At 41.3% G+C, this 17,891-nt stretch overlaps 1 protein-coding gene across 4 annotated transcripts in view; it reads left to right on the top strand.

Moving 5' to 3' along the window:
• Positions 1 to 17,599, top strand: part of Cdh20 (cadherin 20) — a 250,098-nt gene extending 232,499 nt beyond the window's left edge. For all 4 annotated transcript variants that reach the window (XM_041648982.1, XM_041648983.1, XM_041648985.1 and 1 more), the window contains exons 10-12: positions 1,436 to 1,553; positions 7,883 to 8,134; positions 16,563 to 17,599. In XM_041648982.1, coding sequence (XP_041504916.1) covers positions 1,436 to 1,553; positions 7,883 to 8,134; positions 16,563 to 17,071 — 879 coding nt within the window. In that variant the 3' untranslated portion in view covers positions 17,072 to 17,599. The remainder of the gene's footprint in view (positions 1 to 1,435; positions 1,554 to 7,882; positions 8,135 to 16,562) is intronic.
• The last annotated feature ends 292 nt before the right edge of the window (positions 17,600 to 17,891 follow it).

The raw sequence follows: 17,891 nt of genomic DNA, 5'->3' as shown, positions 1-17,891 counted from the left end.
TTACAAAATTCTAGAATAAGAGCTTTCCCAAGTTCAAGGGAATAGGGAAGCCTTTATACTACCCTGCATCACTGGACTTAGGCTGCCCTGAAAGGATATAACTGTGTAGTTAAGGTAGCAGTCTGCAGTGAAGGTGATCCCTGAGGAGACCAGAGGTGAGGAGCAAGGAAAGAATTCCTTGAAGTATGAGAAATCCCTTGCTGCGCAGCCTCCCTAACCTTCAGCATGTTTTAAAACTCTGTGCCCTCAAGCTGACTTTTGATATAGTCATTTCTGTCCTGGAAGAAAGACAGTCTTTCTAGCAGAAACAGCAGGTTTACAGGGCCAGGCCCAAGCTGAATAGGAACCATCTGTGCTACAGGGTGTTACAGTGAACACCAATGAAAAGCAGCTCATCCAAACTTTGTCCATACCTCACCGCACTATGGCCACCTACCTTTCTGTGGCCCTGCTTTCTTTAATGGCTTCTCCATGCATTTCCATAGCCTTCATGATAAGTATTCCTTTTCAGAACACTGTGGAAAAGACAGAACGTGGCCAATGGGTTCAAGGGGAAGCCCTCTTGCCCTCCCAGCCACTGAGTTCCTTTTTTCATTTTATTTTTCCCAACTGAGCTATGCCCTCATATCTCTGACTCTAGTCTGCTTTCCACAATGGTGAGCTTCTGCTCTACACCCTTTCTAAGTCCCTTCCTGCCAACAGAACATGCCTGTTCTGTGGCCCATGCCCACCCACACACAGTCCATAGCTCCACACCCTTTCTAAGTCCCTTCCTGCCAGCAGAACATGCCTGTCCTGTGGCCCACGCCCTCCCACACACAGTCCATAGCTCCACACCCTTTCTAAGTCCCTTCCTGCCAACAGAACATGCCTGTCCTGTGGCCCACGCCCTCCCACACACAATCCATAGCTCCACACCCTTTCTAAGTCCCTTCCTGCCAACAGAACATGCCTGTCCTGTGGCCCATGCCCTCCCACACACAATCCATAGATCCACACTGCTCTGTTTATTTCCTGATGATAGTGATGATTTTTAAACCTGGGTTTCTCAGAGATGGCAATTCAGTCAATTTAGTCAATACTTACTTGATGATGGGATACAGACAGAGTGAGAGGAGAAAACTGGGGACACCTAGGACCTTGTGACACTCCATGCTTCTTTCACTTCTTCACTTTAAAACACTTTAAAGTAACTGGCCAAACTGCAGGAATATAATCCATTTGAAACATGTAGGCCACACTTATTCTTTACCTACTAACATACTGAGGATCAAGAACATGCTTAATTAATCCTGAACTGTTGACAGCGTGGAGGGTCTCCAGGTTAGCTTCAGGACATCTTCTCTTTGTGAAATGACTTACTATTGGAATCAGTGTCTAGGCTTTGCCTTTTCCACTGGATCCAACTCACCCTGAACTCACATCTCTGCTTCAGCTCATCCAGACAGTGAGTGCTGTGGATCAAGATGACCCTCACAATGGTCAGCATTTCTACTACAGTTTGGCTCCTGAAGCTGCTAACAACCCCAACTTCACGGTCAGGGACAACCAAGGTAAGCAATGGACCTGGGACTATCTGTGCTTTTCTCCTGCTCAGACTGGACATCTTGAGTTACTAGACCATACTCACAGTACCAAGTTTTCAGGTTTTCTAATAGCAGGGCATTAATGCTAATTTGTAGTTACAAAGTGTTGTTTCATAACATCAAAGACAAAGAGTGCCCCCTGCTGTCTCTAAAACCTTCATTCCTCCATCAGTCTACAGATATTTGTTGATGCTTGTTCTGTGAAAGACACTATTCAAAGCACAATGATAAATTTTCTTCCTTGAGTCCAACTCAGAGCAACTTGTTTGCATTCTGAAGGGAAAAACAACCTAAAGTTCCCAGAAAAAGAAACAAACCTGAAGTAACATTTCTAACCAAAGATCAAAAGGGAGGATGAGTATAAAGCCCCCACAACAAAAGAGGCAATGTTAAATTAAAGGGTAATACTAACAACAAAGATACTAAAGGTAGCAAAGTGCAAATACAAGAACTCAATAGTATTCACAGAATTCATACACTTTTCTATGGAGCCAAGATCTTGTAAAGCAAACGGCACTGGCCTCAAAGGCATGACCCTCCTGTCTAATGCTCCAGGGTGCTAAGGCCATAGTCAGTCACCATCCGCCTGACCTCAAACAACTTTAGGTTCAGAAAAAGCTACTCAGATGAGGTTCCCATTGCAGAAGGGGCTTGCTTTCCACTACATCTCTAATGGAATTAGACTTCTAGGACCTTTCCAACAAACACTCTTTGGCAGAGGGGTTTAGCACGAACTTGGGGGCTCAAATGGGGAAAATAAAAACTTTCTCCAACTGATTATACTTCAAAGGAAGGTCACAGTAATTGAAACTACACATTTAACTACTGGACAGATCCCTTTGTTAATTCTGCTTCCAACTAACTGACTTGGGTATCCTCACTTCTCTGGGCTTCAACACCCTCGTCTTTTTTTAATATTGATCTCTATATTTTTCTTGGCTCCTTTTCCTGCCTCTCCCCTCCCCTTCAGCCCTCCCCTATGGTCCCCATGCTCCCAATTTGCTCAGGAGATCTTGTCTTTTTCTACTTTCCATGTAGATTAGATCCATGTATGTGTCTCTTAGGGTCCTCATCAACACCCTCATCTTAAGAGTGGCTTTGTAACAATCAAAACAAAGGGGAAGAAAAGTGACAAGGTCAGACGTGCCTTCTCTTCCTCTCAAACACCATGTTAAAGATCTGAATTACTGCTACAACCTCATAAATATAAGTATTTTTCAGCCTTTTAATTACCATAAAATGTCTATGGAAGGAATACTTACAGTTAAATACCCTGAGATTTTGGTATGTTTATGTGTGGTATGTGCTATGTTCACATGTACGAGCAGATATCAGGTATCTTCCTTTTGATTTTGATGCTTATTAGTGTGTATGTGCGTGTGAGTAGAAGTACCCAGTACAAGTACAAAGGCATGGGATCCTTTGGAGATGGAGCGGGTGCTGGGAGCACAACTCAAGTCTTCTGCAAGAGTTCTTATCTTGAGCCCACTTTTCAGGTCCCACAGGTCTCTTCTTTGATTATTCTTTCTGTCATATACAGAGGCAGGACCTCTCATTTGAAGCCAGAGCTTGCTGAATCAGCTAACTGAGCTGATCTGCTGGCTCCAGGGTTCCTGTGTGCACCTCCTTAGCACTGGGATTAAAAGTGGGTTACCATTTCTATCTGGCATTTTATTCACCTTATATAGCAGTTTGCCCAATATTTATTTATCTTCCACCCCCATATCTCTACCCCAAGAATCTTATTGAGTCAAACTTTTGAATTATTTACTTACCTGTTTCATATAAAAACTCTCCCTATGGAAAAGCTTCATCCTCCTTGGGGTTGAGTTTTTGAAGAAACCCTAGGGTGAAAAGAGCTAGGCATTAAGTTTTTTCTTCAAATTTTCAGCTAGATGTCACTCTTTTCATGCATACTGGCAGAACTACCACAAAAACAACATACAGCAAAAAAAAAAAAAAAAAAAAAGCTGCAAGTTTCTTAAAGGTGACCTTGGGCACGTGTCCATGGAGGCAATGTCGTATAAAGATGGGATACTGGAACAGGATTGAAACAAAAGAAGATGAATCAGCTCTTGAAAGGTTTCCCCAAATAGAAGCCAGTGCATCTTCAACAGAAAGTGTGAACACCTAATCTCCAGTTGATAATTTATCCCAAAGGTTTCTTTTCCAAAGATTTATTAAAAACAGATGGACTTCCAATACCGTGTTCCCATCATCCAGTGTCCCCACTTTTTATAATAAATAGTAAATACTTTTAAAATATTACTTATAAATACTTTATATATATATATTTAAATAGTATTACTTATATGAATACATTCTTTTAACATTTTTATATTTTTATATATTATATTTAATGTGTTTTATGTTTATATATACATATATAAAATATCATACATTAAATATTACTTAATAAATACTTAAATAAATGTAAATATTTTTACAAATAGAAGTAAGGCCTTTTAGCAAGGGTTGGGGAGGACTATGAAACAAATCCAGAGCCTTGACATGCTAGGCAAGCTCTCTAGCACTAAGCAATATCCCCAGTCTTTCTCTTCTTTGTCTTTTTATTTGGGTTTGGATTTTAGAGACCAAGTCTCATTCTGTAACCTCACTAGCTTAGAAGCTGTTAAACAGACCCTCACAGGCCTCCACAGTTCTGCTGCCTCTGCCTCCCATGTGCTTGGATTACAAGGGTATACCTTCATGCCTAGCCGATTATCACTTTCAACAACAACATTCAACATGACCAACATATGCAGTCCCAGCAGGCCCAGCCTCAGCCATGTGAGAAAGTTCTGGGTGAGCTTCTGTTGTGTTGTTGTTGTTGTTCTTTTGTGGTTGTTTCAGTTCTATGTCAGTCTTTCTTAACAAGACCCTTTTGATCTAGGCTAAATAAAGTAAACCAAAACATACATACAAGCTTTGTTTGGAGAAAACTTTAATTTTGAAAACAGTTAAAATTACAAAGGGTAATTGATGGTAGTTAGTTATTAAGCGGAGTGGGGGAAGCAGAGGATGGACTGAATGAAAGAGGCATGGAGGAACACTACTCACTGGCTTGCTCTCCATGGCTTCCTGAGCCTGCTTTCTTATAGCACCGGAGCCAGCAGCGGGGGGTGGCACCGCCCACAGTGAGTTGGGCCCTCTCACATAAATTATCATCAAGAAAATGCACCACGGCTCAATCTGGTGGGAGAATTTTTCTCAATTAAAGTTTCCTCTTTCAAAATGCCCCTTGTGTAAAGCAGACAGGAAACCAGCTAAGACACCATTAGTGCTAGGAAACTAAATGAGCAGTTATATGACACCATGGAAGGAGTCTGAGATGCCAGAGCTCGAGTACCAGCGTTGCTACTATCTAGCTTAGTGATGGAAGGAAATGCAATTAAACTAGGTTTTAATTCTTTCACTGTAAAGGGGTAGAATCATTCAGTAACCCAACAAATTGTTACAAAGATTACACAAGACACTACATGAACTAAGTAGGAAAACTGGTACTTGAGTACAAACAAAAAAGAACCAAAAACAAACAAAACTGAAAACAAAATCAAAACCTAGCTGGTATCATTAAAAACAAAAACAAAAACAAAACGAATCAAATAAACAGGAGAAAAGTAAATATAAATGGGAGAATACTGTATTAGAAAGGTCTGAGTTGCACCTGAAGGCTGTCCACCCCATCCAGCTGTGTCCCAGGCTCCATAAATCTTGTGTTCTTTCAAATAAGGCTTCAAGGCAAGAGAACAGGGAAAGTCAGACACCAGCTCCAACCTGCTCACTTTTGTCAACTAAGGTAATTATTTTGCTATGCCCAACTTAAAAAAAGTAGGAAAGAAGAGTTCTTTCTTACATTCAAGAAGAAAAAGAGAGGCCAGGTGGTAGTGGTGCATGTCTTGAAATCCAAGCATTCAGGAGGCAGAAGCAGGCAGATCTCTGTGAATTCAAGTTCCAGGACAGCCAAAGCTACACAGAGAAACACTATCTAAAACAAAACAAAACAAAAAAACTAAAAAGAATAAACAAAAAAAAATAAAATAAGAAGGGAAGGAGAAACAGAAATATTGACGCTTACTGGCCATGTTTGCTTTAAGCTTTTACAAATTTTGTGAAATTCTAGTCTATGTGAAACATACCCAGAAAATTTTCTGTTGACGATATTAGCTTTTTATTTTTTTGTTTCAGAGTTATGTGGTTTTTGTTTGTTTGTTTGTTTAGCAGGACCTCACTATATGGCCCTGGCTGGCTCAGAATGTTCTGCAGGCCTCCTGACCTCAGCTCCCTGCCCCAGTTCCAGGATTACAGGCATGTGCCACCATATCCATCTTGCTTTTGGCTTCATGAGTTACTTCTTATGCATCTTACCACATCTCTCAAATTATTCCTCTGAAAAAAATGATCACAACATTGCAAAACAACATATTTGCTTTATAACTCAAAGCTATTTCAGGTGACCTAAAAATATAAACTCAAAAATTCTTAAATCTAAAACTATATAATACTTGATAAGTATCAACATCAACACATCCTACCACACAGAGAGTTTGAGAAACATATCTAACCATTCAGCTAAGGAAGGATTATATTCTGTTATATCTTCTGTTTAGTCAGTGATAATGTGAAGTTCACATAGCTACAGGAGATGATTTTTTTTTTGTATTCTAATTACAAAGACATAAGAAGAAATGTTTCAGATGGCAGATGGGAGATAGTTTTGTCAGCATACTACTTCTTTTTTTATTTTATTATTATTATTGTTACAAATTTTCACCTCCTGCCCTGCTCCCATTTCTCTCCCCCTCCCCCATTCCCCCTCCCTCTCCAGTCCAAAGAGCAGTCAGGGTTCCCTACCCTATGGTGAGTCCAAGGACCTCCCCCCTCCATCCAGGTCTAGGAAGGTGAGGATCCAAACAGACTAGGTTCCCACAAAGCCAGCATACTACTTCTTGCACATGCAAGACCTGAGTAAAGCTGCCTAGCACACCTGGAAAGGCCAGGGGTGGCAGTGCCTGTCTCAAAGCCTAACTCTGGTTGAGGGAAATAGGTGGATTTGCAGAGCTCACTGGGCCAGCCTATCCAACTATAAAGGTCCACGTTCAGTGAGAGACTCTGCCTCCAAACATAAAGTGGAGAGCAAGGAAAGCACCCCACATGAACCTTTAGTCTCCTCACACATGTGAACATACGTGTACACACAATCTTATACATATACCCACACACACAAAAGACAATGGGTTGCCTAAATGTCCTGAGTTAATTATTACACAATAAAAAACCTACTGAAACATCACGCTGTACCTCATAAAGGTATATGATTTTCTCTTAGCTAAAATTTTTACTTTTTAAATAGAAAGAAAATCCTAAATTCTTATCTTTTAAATGGGAAGAAAAGTAACTAATTATTTTCCCCAGGGTTGCATAGATAATTCAGCAGTTAAGAGCACCTGCTGCACTTCCAGGCGACCCAGGTTTAATTTCCAGTACGTACATGACAGCTCACAAGCATCTGTAAGTCTGGTTCTTGGGGATTCAACACCCTCTTCTGGTCTCTGCAGTTACCAGGCACACAGGTGGAATACAGACAAGCACACAAGCCAAACAACCATAGACATAACATAAATTAGAGTAGAAGTCACCAAATTCCTATCAACTGTCTAGACTCAGCCCACAGGCCAGGAGAAGTCACAAGGTGTGTCATATGCCCGGGGGGCTCAAATGTGCTGTTAAAATGAGCAGGTTCCTCAGGAAGTTGTTGATGTCAACTAAGAGGCATAAAAGAAAATAGCATAAGATGAATTCCAGTCAGAATAGCAAAAATAAGCACTCTTGCACAGTTATGTGGGTGCCTCAGCCTTCCTTTCATAGAGGCAGAAAGTGGCACAGGGCTTGGCAAGAGGCTGAGCGGGGACAAACAGAGACCACAAATCATCAATGACTGTTCATTTCTGTCAAGCTTTCCGGGACACTTTTGTTAGATTTGAAGGCTGACAGTTCGCCCTGGGCACTTTGTGTCACAAAGAGTAAGACAGCCTCTCACTAAAGGGCTTCTCTCGTAGGCCTCAGGGCTTTGCCTGAAAGCAAGTGAGAATCTTTATTTCCTAATCTAGGTGCTGAGGCAAACCAACGCGCCATGGCTGCAGGTGCACACTCTTTCTAACCTCTCTTCTTCCTCTGCCCTGCCTCCCTGCTTTCTTCAATCCAGGAGACTAACTCAATGGTTGGGCTTCCACTTCCTACCCCACGCTCATTTTTCTTGTTCTCATTTTTAATTGCCTAATGCCTTACTCCTTCAGATAATACCGCTCGGATTCTAACCAGGAGGTCCGGCTTCCGGCAGCAGGAGCAGAGTGTATTCTACCTGCCCATCCTCATAGCAGACAGCGGAGAGCCAGTACTCAGCAGTACCAGCACACTCACCATCCAAGTGTGCAGCTGCAACGACGACGGCCATGTCATGTCCTGCAGTCCAGAGGCCTATATGCTCCCCGTCAGTTTGAGCCGGGGTGCCCTCATCGCCATCCTGGCCTGCGTCTTTGTCCTCTTAGGTGAGTTGCTGGCTCCTTGTTTGTGTGTGTGTGTGGGGGGGGGGGGGGGTGGAGTCCACATGCTTTTAGCCATGAGTCAGTTAACCCCCTATTGCAGCTACTTGGCATTGGCCTTCTCCCAAGCTTACTTCAAAAGGTGGTAGAGCGAAGCGTGGAGAAAAGTACAGAAGTTGAAGACAGTCCCTTCCCTCAAGGCCTTTTTGGCAAGACTAGAAAACACAGATTTATCAATTATTTATTGTAATCCTTAATACCATACTACATACTGAGATTAATGAGACAGAAACACCCTGACCTTCATAGTTTACCTCAGGGGATACAAATTCATATTGACACAATAGAACCAAAATTATGTGGGAGAGGATATAATAATCACATTTTCACATACATTTCTGATAAGTAGCAGCTAAATCACAGAGATTGAACAAAAGGCCCAAAACCAAATGTCAGAAGCAGATCCAAGCCTGACTGCAGGCAGGCTATGCATGGGGCACCCTTCCTCGATGACACTCTTCTCCTGAATGTGAATGCCCAGATGTTAGAGGTAATTAAGAGTAAATTCCTAGTGCTTATTCCACAAGTGAAAAATATAAAACACTAGGAATTTAAATTAAAATAGATTGAAGACATCCATGCATACCTTTTATCTCTAGCTTACCTAAACACCAAGTGACTGAATGAAATTCACTATAGAAAATGTCAGTCAGCATTGCACTGATTTTCTACATAGGCCTGTGGAATATTCTCAAAAGCATTTGAAAATATAACATGGGTTTTGGTTGTATTTTGAGTGTTACATCTTATGAGAAAAGAACATAAATAACTCCCCCTCTCCCCGAGACAGTTGTTATGGCTCCTGGCTCTCGGCTGTACTAACAAGTAAAACCTACCTGCAATTCCTGAAATGTCCGTCAGGTGGCACTAGAAGACCTTGAGTACAGAAAAAGAACCCGGAGTTTTTCCCCTTTTAAATAATCTCTTCCCAGGAGAAATTTCCAAGGTGCCTGGCCTTACTTTTTTCTATCTTTTGAAAATACTTTAAGCTCATCCTGGCCCACAAAGAGTCATCATTACAGAAGTACTTTACGTAAGCGTAATGAGACTGGCTCAGAGTGCTGTGCAAGAAACAATGTAGTTGATAAACCAGGACCCATCTTTTAAATTGTACAGAGAAAGACATTTCCAGAAGTCAAAGTAAACATAAGTGTCATAAAACCCCTAGTCTCACACTTGTTTACTTCTACAGAGCACAACCCTGGTTAAACACAATTCACACAACTCCCAGGTTTACGATGCCATTGATGTGTGTGTGTGTGTGTGTGTGTGTGTGTGTGTGTGTGTGTAATGTCTGATTGTGGGTCTTGCATTTGTTCCCATCTGCTGCAAGAGAAAGCTTCTCTGTTGATGGCTGAGCAAAGTACTGATCTGTGAGTATAGGAAAGTGTCGTGAGGAGTCATTTTACTGTTGCATTCTTTCACTAGAACAGTATTTGGTCTCACCCTAGGCGTCTGGGCAATCTAGTCTCGGGTTCTTGTTCAATCAAGCGGTGTCAGGTATGGAGTGTCATCTCACGGAGTGGATCTTAAGTCAATTAACATTAGTTGGTTATTTCCACAAGCTCTGTGACACCATCGCACTAGCATATCTTGAAGAAAGGGCATTATTGAAGATGGGAGGGTTTCTAGCTGGGTTGATGTTTACTTTTCTCCTTTGGTAGCATGCAGAGTACCAACCCGTACCACACTAGCTCTACTTCTCCAAGTTCAATGAGCTGTGTATGGCTGTCTTCAGCAAAGGGGTCTTGCCATCTCTTTGTGGAGAACTTCCTATAGTGTTGGCAACAGCCCAAGTGTTTGGGGATTCCTAGGGGACCCATTAGATGCAACCCATTTCCAGTACTGGAAACTTCATTTGGTGACAAGGGACAGCCAATTGAGGCTCTGCTTCCTTGATTATTTGGCAATATTGTTTTCATCACCTTCATTTATGTATATGTTTTATGAAGTTTCAACTGTATTAGATTTCTGTATTACCCCTCAATTGGTCCTTAATTTTAGCTGTCTTGTCCTATAATCCTTCCCTAACCCCTTCTCTTATCTCCTTTCCTGATTCTCCCATTCCATTCTGCCCTGCCCCCATATCCATCCATAATTATCTAATATATTCTCCTTTTCTAGGGAGAGCTATCTGCCCCACCTAGTTTCTTATTCTATACTTGACCTCTGTGTTTCCACAGACTGTAACTTGGTTTTTACTGACTTAGCAACGAATATTCCATATAAGTGAATACATACCATATTTGTCTTTCTGGATCTGGGTTACCTCATTCAGAATATTTTTTCCTACTTCCATTTGCTTACATGCAAATTTCCTTTGTTTAATGAGAGAGTAATACTCCATTGTGAAATGTACCATATTTTCTTTATCCATTTTTTAATTGAAGGATTTCTTGGTTGTTTTCAGTTTCTGGCTATTTTGAGTACAGCACCAATAAACACGGTTGGGCAAGTGTCCCTGTGGTAGGATGAATCCTTTTGGTATATGCCCAAAAGTGGTATATTCCCACCTCCCTTAGGAACACACTGATTTCCATAGTGGCTGTACAAGTTTGCACTCCCAACAGCAATGGATAAGTGTTCTCCTTACTCAACATCCTGGCCTGCATGTTTTGTTGATCTCAGCCATTCTGACGGTTGTAAGAGGAAAATACAAAGCAGTTTTGATTTGCAAATTTCCCTAATGACTCAGGATGTTGAACATTTCTTTGTTTTTCAGCCATTTGAGTTTCCTTTTGTACCCCAATTTTCATTGGGATATTTACTTTCTTGTTATCCACTTTTTAAAAGTTCTTTATATATTTTGGAAAATTCTTTTCCCATTCTTGTCACTTTATTTGAATGACCCGCCCTTTGCCTTACATGCCTTTTCAGTTTCATGAGTCCTATTTATTATTTGTTGATCTGAGTGCCTGCACTACTGATGTTTTGTTCAGAAAGTTGTCTCCTATGCCAATGCATTCAAGGCTATCCCCAACTTTCTATCAGGTTCAGTGTGTCTGGTTTTATTTTGAGGTCTTTGATTCACTTGAACTTCAGTAGTACGAAGCTATTAGGATTACTGTACATGCAGCCATGTAGTTTGCCCAGCTCCATTCAGTGAAGATGTTTTTTTTCCATCGTATAGTTCTAGTTTCTTTATCACAAATCAGTGTACACAGGTGTCTTCACCTGGGTCCATCTGAGTTTTCAATTTAATCCCATTGACCAACTGTGTGTTTTTGTGTCAGTACCATGCAGTTTTTAATTACTATAGCACTGTAGTACAAGGAGGAGTGGTCTGCTTGTCGTCCTGTCTGGCTAGCTTACACCCAAAATAATCACACAGAAATTGTATTAATTAAATTACTGCTTGGCCCATTAGTTCTAGCCTCTTATTGGCTAACTCTCACATCTTGATTCAACCCATTTCTAATTGTCACCACGAGGTCGTGGCTAACTGGGAGAGATTCAGCATGTCTGACCTGGCAGCTCCATGGCGCTCTGTCTCTGCCCTTCTTCCCAGCACTCAGTTCTATCTACTCTACCTACATAAGTTTTGCCCTATCAAAAGGCCAAGACAGTTTCTTTATTCAACCAATGAAAGCAACACAGACAGAAGAACCTCCTTCACGAGGGAATGGTGATACCTCTAACAGTTCTTTGATTATTCAGGACTGTTTTCGCTATCTTGGGTTTTGTGTTCCCATATAAAGCTGAAGACTGTCATTTCAAGATTTGTGAAGAATTATATAGGTATTTTAATGGGATTGTATGGAATCTGTAGATTGCTTTTGGTAGGATAACATTTTTACTATGTTAATCCTATCAATCGATGAACATGGGAGATCTTTGCATCTTCTGAAGACTTCTTCAATTTCTTTCTTCAATAACTTGAAGATTTTTATCATACAAATCTTTCTCATACAAATCTTTCACTTGCTTGGTTAGAGTTACTCCAAGATATTCTGTATTATTTGAGGCTGTTGTGAAGGGTGTTGTTTCACTGACTTCTTTCTCAGTCTATTTGTCATTTGTGAATAGAAAGGCTATTAATTTTTGTGAGTTAATTTTGTTTCCAGCTACTCTGCTGAAAGTGTTTATCGGCTGTATGAGTTTCCCAGTGGAATTTTTTGGGTCACTTATGTATACTATCAAATAACTTGCAAAGATATTTGACTTATTCCTAATTCATGTACCAGTGATCTTCTTTGGTTGTCTTATTGCTGAAACTAAAACTTTAAGTACCATATATTGAAAATGTATGAAGAGAGTGGACAACATTGTCTTGTTCCTGATTTTAGTGGAATTTCTTTGAGTTCTTCTCTATTGTTTTTATGTGAGCTATGGGATAGCTGTAAACTGCCTTCATTATGTTGATGTATATCCCTTATATTTCTAACTTTTCTAGGACTTTTTGTCATGAAGAGGTGTTGGATTTAGTCACAGGTTTTTTCGTACATCTAATGAGATGATCTTGTGGTTTTTGTATTTGTTTGTTTATACAGTGGATTGTATTAATTGATTTATGTATAATGAACTATCTCTGAATCTATGAATGAAGCCAATTTGATTACAATAGATGGTGGTTTTGATGTGTTTTAATTCAGGATGCTAATATTATATTGAGAATGTTTTGCATCTATGTTCCCAAGGTAAATTGATCTGTAATTTTTTTATTGGAATTTTTGTGGTTTAAGTATCAAGGCCACTGTGGCTTTGTAAAACAAGTTGGAAAATGATTCTTCTGTGTCTGCTTTGTGCAATAATTTGAGAAGTATTGGTCTTAGCTCTTTTTAAGTCTGGTAGAATTCTACACTAAAACCCCCTAGCCTTAGGCATTTATTGTTTTAGAGAATTTTAATTACTGCTTTTATTTCACTAAGGAATGTAAGTCTTTTTAAAATGTTTATCTGACTTCAAGTTAAATTGGTAAGTGGTATCTATTGAGAAAATTATCCATTTCTTTGATTTTCCAATTTGTTGGAGTACAGGTTTTTAAATTATGTCTGTAGGATTCTCTGGATTTTCTTGGTGTGTTATTATGTTCCTCATTTCATCTCTAGTTTTGTTAATTTAGATCTTTTCTATGCCATTTAGTTAGTCTGGATAAGGACTGGTCAATTTTATTTTCTAAAAGAACCAACTCTGTTTCATTGATTTTGTTTGTGAGTTGTTTTTTTTTTTTTTTGTGGGGTTGTTTTGTTTTGTTTTCTGCTATCAGCCCTGAGTTTGATTATTTTATGACCTCTACTCCTTTGGGGTGTATTGGGGTGTAGTTTCATCTTTTCATTTCAGAATTCTCAGGAGTGTTGTTAAAGTCACTATTATGAGATCTCTTCATTTTTTGTTTTTATTTTATGTAGGCACTTAGTATTATGATCTTGCCTCTTATAATCTCCTTCGTTGTGTCCCATAGTTTGGATATGCTGTGTTTCCTTTTCATTCAATTATAGAAATCTTTCATTTCTTTCTTGATTTCTATCTTAGTCCCGTTACTGTGTATTTGCACTGAGGTCTAGGCATCTGGGTTTGGTATGATTGTAATTCTGGGTGCTGATATCTGGTCTTGTCTTTTCAGGGTGAGTGTTTTGTCCCTTGGTTTTTGTTGCTCTGTTTTTTAGGGGGTTGTGTTGGTTGTATGTTGCCTGATAGGAAATTCTTCTGGGATCCTGCCATATGTGCCGCTGGGATTTCAGGTAAATGTGTTTCTAGGTATTGGGAGCTGACACTTGGGAATGGAGATGGTTAAGAAAGTTGAAGCTGAGGAATTCACAGGTGGGAGGTTAGCAGGTTGTTCCACTAGGATTTGTTTAGTTCTGAGTCAGGGCAGAGAGTGAGTAGAGGCCCCAAGGGTAATCTGCTACAGAGCTGGGGCTGAGACTAGAAAATTGGATTTGGAGGAGAAGAGGGAGACTGAAGATCTGAAGCTTGCCTACCTTCTTAGATGGCCTAATTGCTTTCCTGGCAGGTTTGCCTGGAGCATTCCCAGGAAAAAGAATGCTTGATTTGGAGGCTGGGATAAAACAAGAGAGGGGGAGGAAAAGGCCTGTGTGACCCACTGGAGATGGGGAAAGAAAAGAAGAGAGGCCGCAGCTGGTGGTCTGCTAAGTTCTGGGGGTGATACTGGAGAAACTAGGTGATTAGATTTGGAGGGAAGGCGGGAGAGGTAAAATCCAAAGTTGGCTTAGGCTACCCTGGCTGGAATTATTATTATTATTATTATTATTATTTTGTTTTTTGTTTTTTCGAGACAGGGTTTCTCTGTGGCTTTGGAGCCTCTCCTGTAACTAGCTCTGTAGACCAGGCTGGTCTCGAACTATTATTATTTTTTAAAGATGATATTGCCCATACTGGCCTCAAACTCCCAAGCTCCTATGCTATGTGATCCTCCAGGCCCAGACAACCTAGTAACTGGAAACACACACGCATGCACCCGCGCGCGCGCGTGCACACACACACACACACACACACACACACAATGCCTGGCCACTTAAAAACGTTTTCCATTTTCTTTCCTAGCAGCATCTAAAATACCTACTACCGCTAGCACATGACACAAGTGCCTTCTTTCCCAGCATTTCTAGCAGAATTCAGCAGCCTTGCCTCTACTTTATTAGCAATAGTTGTGACCCAAAGACAGCTTTCATCATTACTTAGTTTATATTAACAGTAATCTCATTAACACAGCTACTCCGTAAGGACAAGTTCATGTTAGAATTGTTATAATCAATGTTATTTCTTTGTCATTTAGCAGAGCCTTTTAAAATATATGTTTAGTGTTCGCTGTACCTCACAGATATGAATGTCACTTAGAAACCCATTTTTTCTATGCTATTTTAAATCCAAATCACGTTCCAGTCTTTCACACTAAGTTCAAACCTCCCACCCAGTCCCTTAGAGTCCTATTAGTCACTTTTCCTGAAATCCTGCAGCTCTTGTCCAAGCCACATAGTTTTACACATAGAGAAAATATGCAAGAGTATGCCATTCATTATTTTCTGATTATGCATTTTGTCACCAATTAATTCCAGTCACAGAAATATTAGGTGCTAACATCACTAACTGCAATTTGTATTCAGCACACATTTTAGATCTGTTGTTGTGAGCTTTCTTAGTTAGTAACCTTGTAGCACACAGACAACAACACACCACCATTGCCACCATCCTCGAAGGAACTGCGGTTTATTCTGCAGTGCTGTCAAACTGTCACTGTTCACCGGCTGCAACAAAGCACAGCAGGAGAAAATCAATAGCGGTGCTAGAGCCGAAGCCGCAACACTCTTCCTGGAAAATGCTTCCAGCTACAGCGATAAACAGTTCAATGGGATTGTCTCTCTCTCCTTTAACCCTAATGAGCACACCTAGGGAAAAATGCATTTGTTGGGATAAAATTTTACCCAAACCTTCATCAGCACATCTAATAGTGAGGCGCTTCTCTGGTAACACATTGAACTATATAAAACATCTCTGCCCATTCCTTCTCTTCCATGAAAACCACTGGTTCCAGAAAGTCACAAATACCCCTCTAATTAAAGGTCTTTTTGAGGAATCGAAATTATTGGACTTAAAGGGTCATTCAAGCTTTTAAAAATCTTTTCATTATTTTTTTAGAATTTCATACACTATATCCTAATCATATATATTCACCCCTAAATTCCTCCTAGGTCTACCCATATTCCCACCGCATCCCCAACTTTGTGTCCTTTTTAAAATAAATAAATAAATACCCAACTACTCCACTTTGTGGCATCCAGATATTCTAGTGCAGAGCTTTTTTCTGGATCAAGGCTGACCCACCAGGAGCCAGACTCCTGAAGAAAACACCAAAGCTCCTTGGTTAGGTTTGGAGTCCGATAAACCCCTACCCACAATGCTGTTAGTTTTTGAATGGGGCATAAAAAGACAATTATTTTTGCTGACACCTACCGTAAGTGTCTACATTCATTATTTCTCAGTATATGGTTGTAGTTATAGTGGAATCCTGTTAAGATGCTAAAGCAAGAAAGCAGAATGTCTACACCCTCCAACCTCACCTACATGCGACTTTTAGGTTATAATAAATGTATACTAAACTCATTATTCTATAAGCAGGGTGCATATCTTCTACAGCAGGGCACATGCTTTGTGGCATCTTAGTGGGATTTCATACCGGTTGGTTCTGTGTCTACACAGACTTTCAAAGCAACAGGCTTCTATGAAGCTGTGCAGTGTTTTACGAATCAACTGAAGAAACAGAAAGCCTCATTTGCCCAGGAGCTCCTAATATAACAATGCAGGAGGGGGAGTCAGCCTGAGCTGGTTAAGTAACTGGGGTTTGAAATGCCCAGAGCTTGCCCTGGCTGCCACTGTTTCCAGGGACTGACTCGTGCCTTTCTCTGTGTGCCGCCAGTGCTGGTGCTGCTCATCCTGTCCATGAGGCGGCACCAGAAGCAGCCCTACATCATCGACGACGACGAGAACATCCACGAGAACATCGTGCGCTACGACGACGAGGGCGGCGGCGAGGAGGACACGGAGGCCTTCGACATCGCGGCCATGTGGAACCCGCGCGAGGCGCAGGCGCAGGCGGGCGCCCCGAAGGCGCGGCAGGACATGCTCCCCGAGATCGAGAGCCTCTCCCGCTACGTGCCTCAGACGTGCGCCGTCAGCAGCACGGTGCACAGCTACGTGCTGGCCAAGCTCTACGAGGCCGACATGGACCTGTGGGCGCCGCCCTTCGACTCGCTGCAGACCTACATGTTCGAGGGGGATGGCTCCGTGGCCGGCTCGCTCAGCTCCCTGCAGTCCGCCACCTCGGACTCGGAGCAGAGTTTTGACTTCCTCACAGACTGGGGGCCCCGCTTCCGGAAACTCGCGGAACTCTACGGGGCGTCGGAGGGGCCCGCGCCCCTGTGGTGACGGAAGCCCCGAGACCGAGGCGCATCCAAACCCAGACGTTCTCAAAGGCCGCTTCTCTGCACGAGGTGTGGCCGCCACAGGAGCAATATTGTGCTGGTCAGTGAGGATGGGAGTGAGTGGACCTAGCAGAGCTCTCTCTGGATCAGCTTTACTTGGTTAGACTAAGTTAAATAATCAGAAGAAAACCCAGGAAGAAGAGGGCAGAATCTCCAGTCACCGTTTTAGACGTTTTATTTATTTTTTTTCCCCACACTGTATTCAAAGACTTGAAGTATTGTGAACAAAAGCTTGGCTTTTTTTTTTTAACTATTCACCAAGGCCTTTGACATTTTGCCACCACGAAAAGTACCCATTTTATCTTTGTTCTCCATTTCAGATTGTTTTTCCAGATCATCAGATATGCAGAAATCAACATGCACGCATACACACACACCACTGAAAAAATTATTCCTCAGTGAAATTGTTCTAAGATGGATGGTATTTCATTTAACCTTTTTGAGACAAGGTTAAGATTGACTGGGCCTTGCATGAGGGAGGGGTGGGAAGGGTGGGAGAAGGAAGAGACATTGACTTGTGCTCAAGTTTAATAGCTGAACGAAGAGTTGGCATTCCAGCTAATCAAGCATCAGTGAGTCAGACTGCACTGTTCTCCTCTCAGCTTGTTAAGCCCTTTCAAAAGTCGGAAGGAAACCGGAAAAGCTGCCTCTTTTGCACTGTAGATGTCTCTTCCATGTGCCAAATGTGGAGATTAGACGCAACCAACGAAAGCCAAATATAAAGAAGTATCTGATAAAAGCATGGGTTAGAAGGCTTTCCTAAT

The sequence above is a fragment of the Microtus oregoni genome, unplaced genomic scaffold (assembly GCF_018167655.1).
Source record: "Microtus oregoni isolate MIOR12 unplaced genomic scaffold, Mior012 000003F_ref0000135, whole genome shotgun sequence".
Taxonomy (NCBI): domain Eukaryota; kingdom Metazoa; phylum Chordata; class Mammalia; order Rodentia; family Cricetidae; genus Microtus; species Microtus oregoni.
Note: the sequence above shows the minus strand (reverse complement) of the source record. Positions and strands in the feature narration are given on the sequence as shown.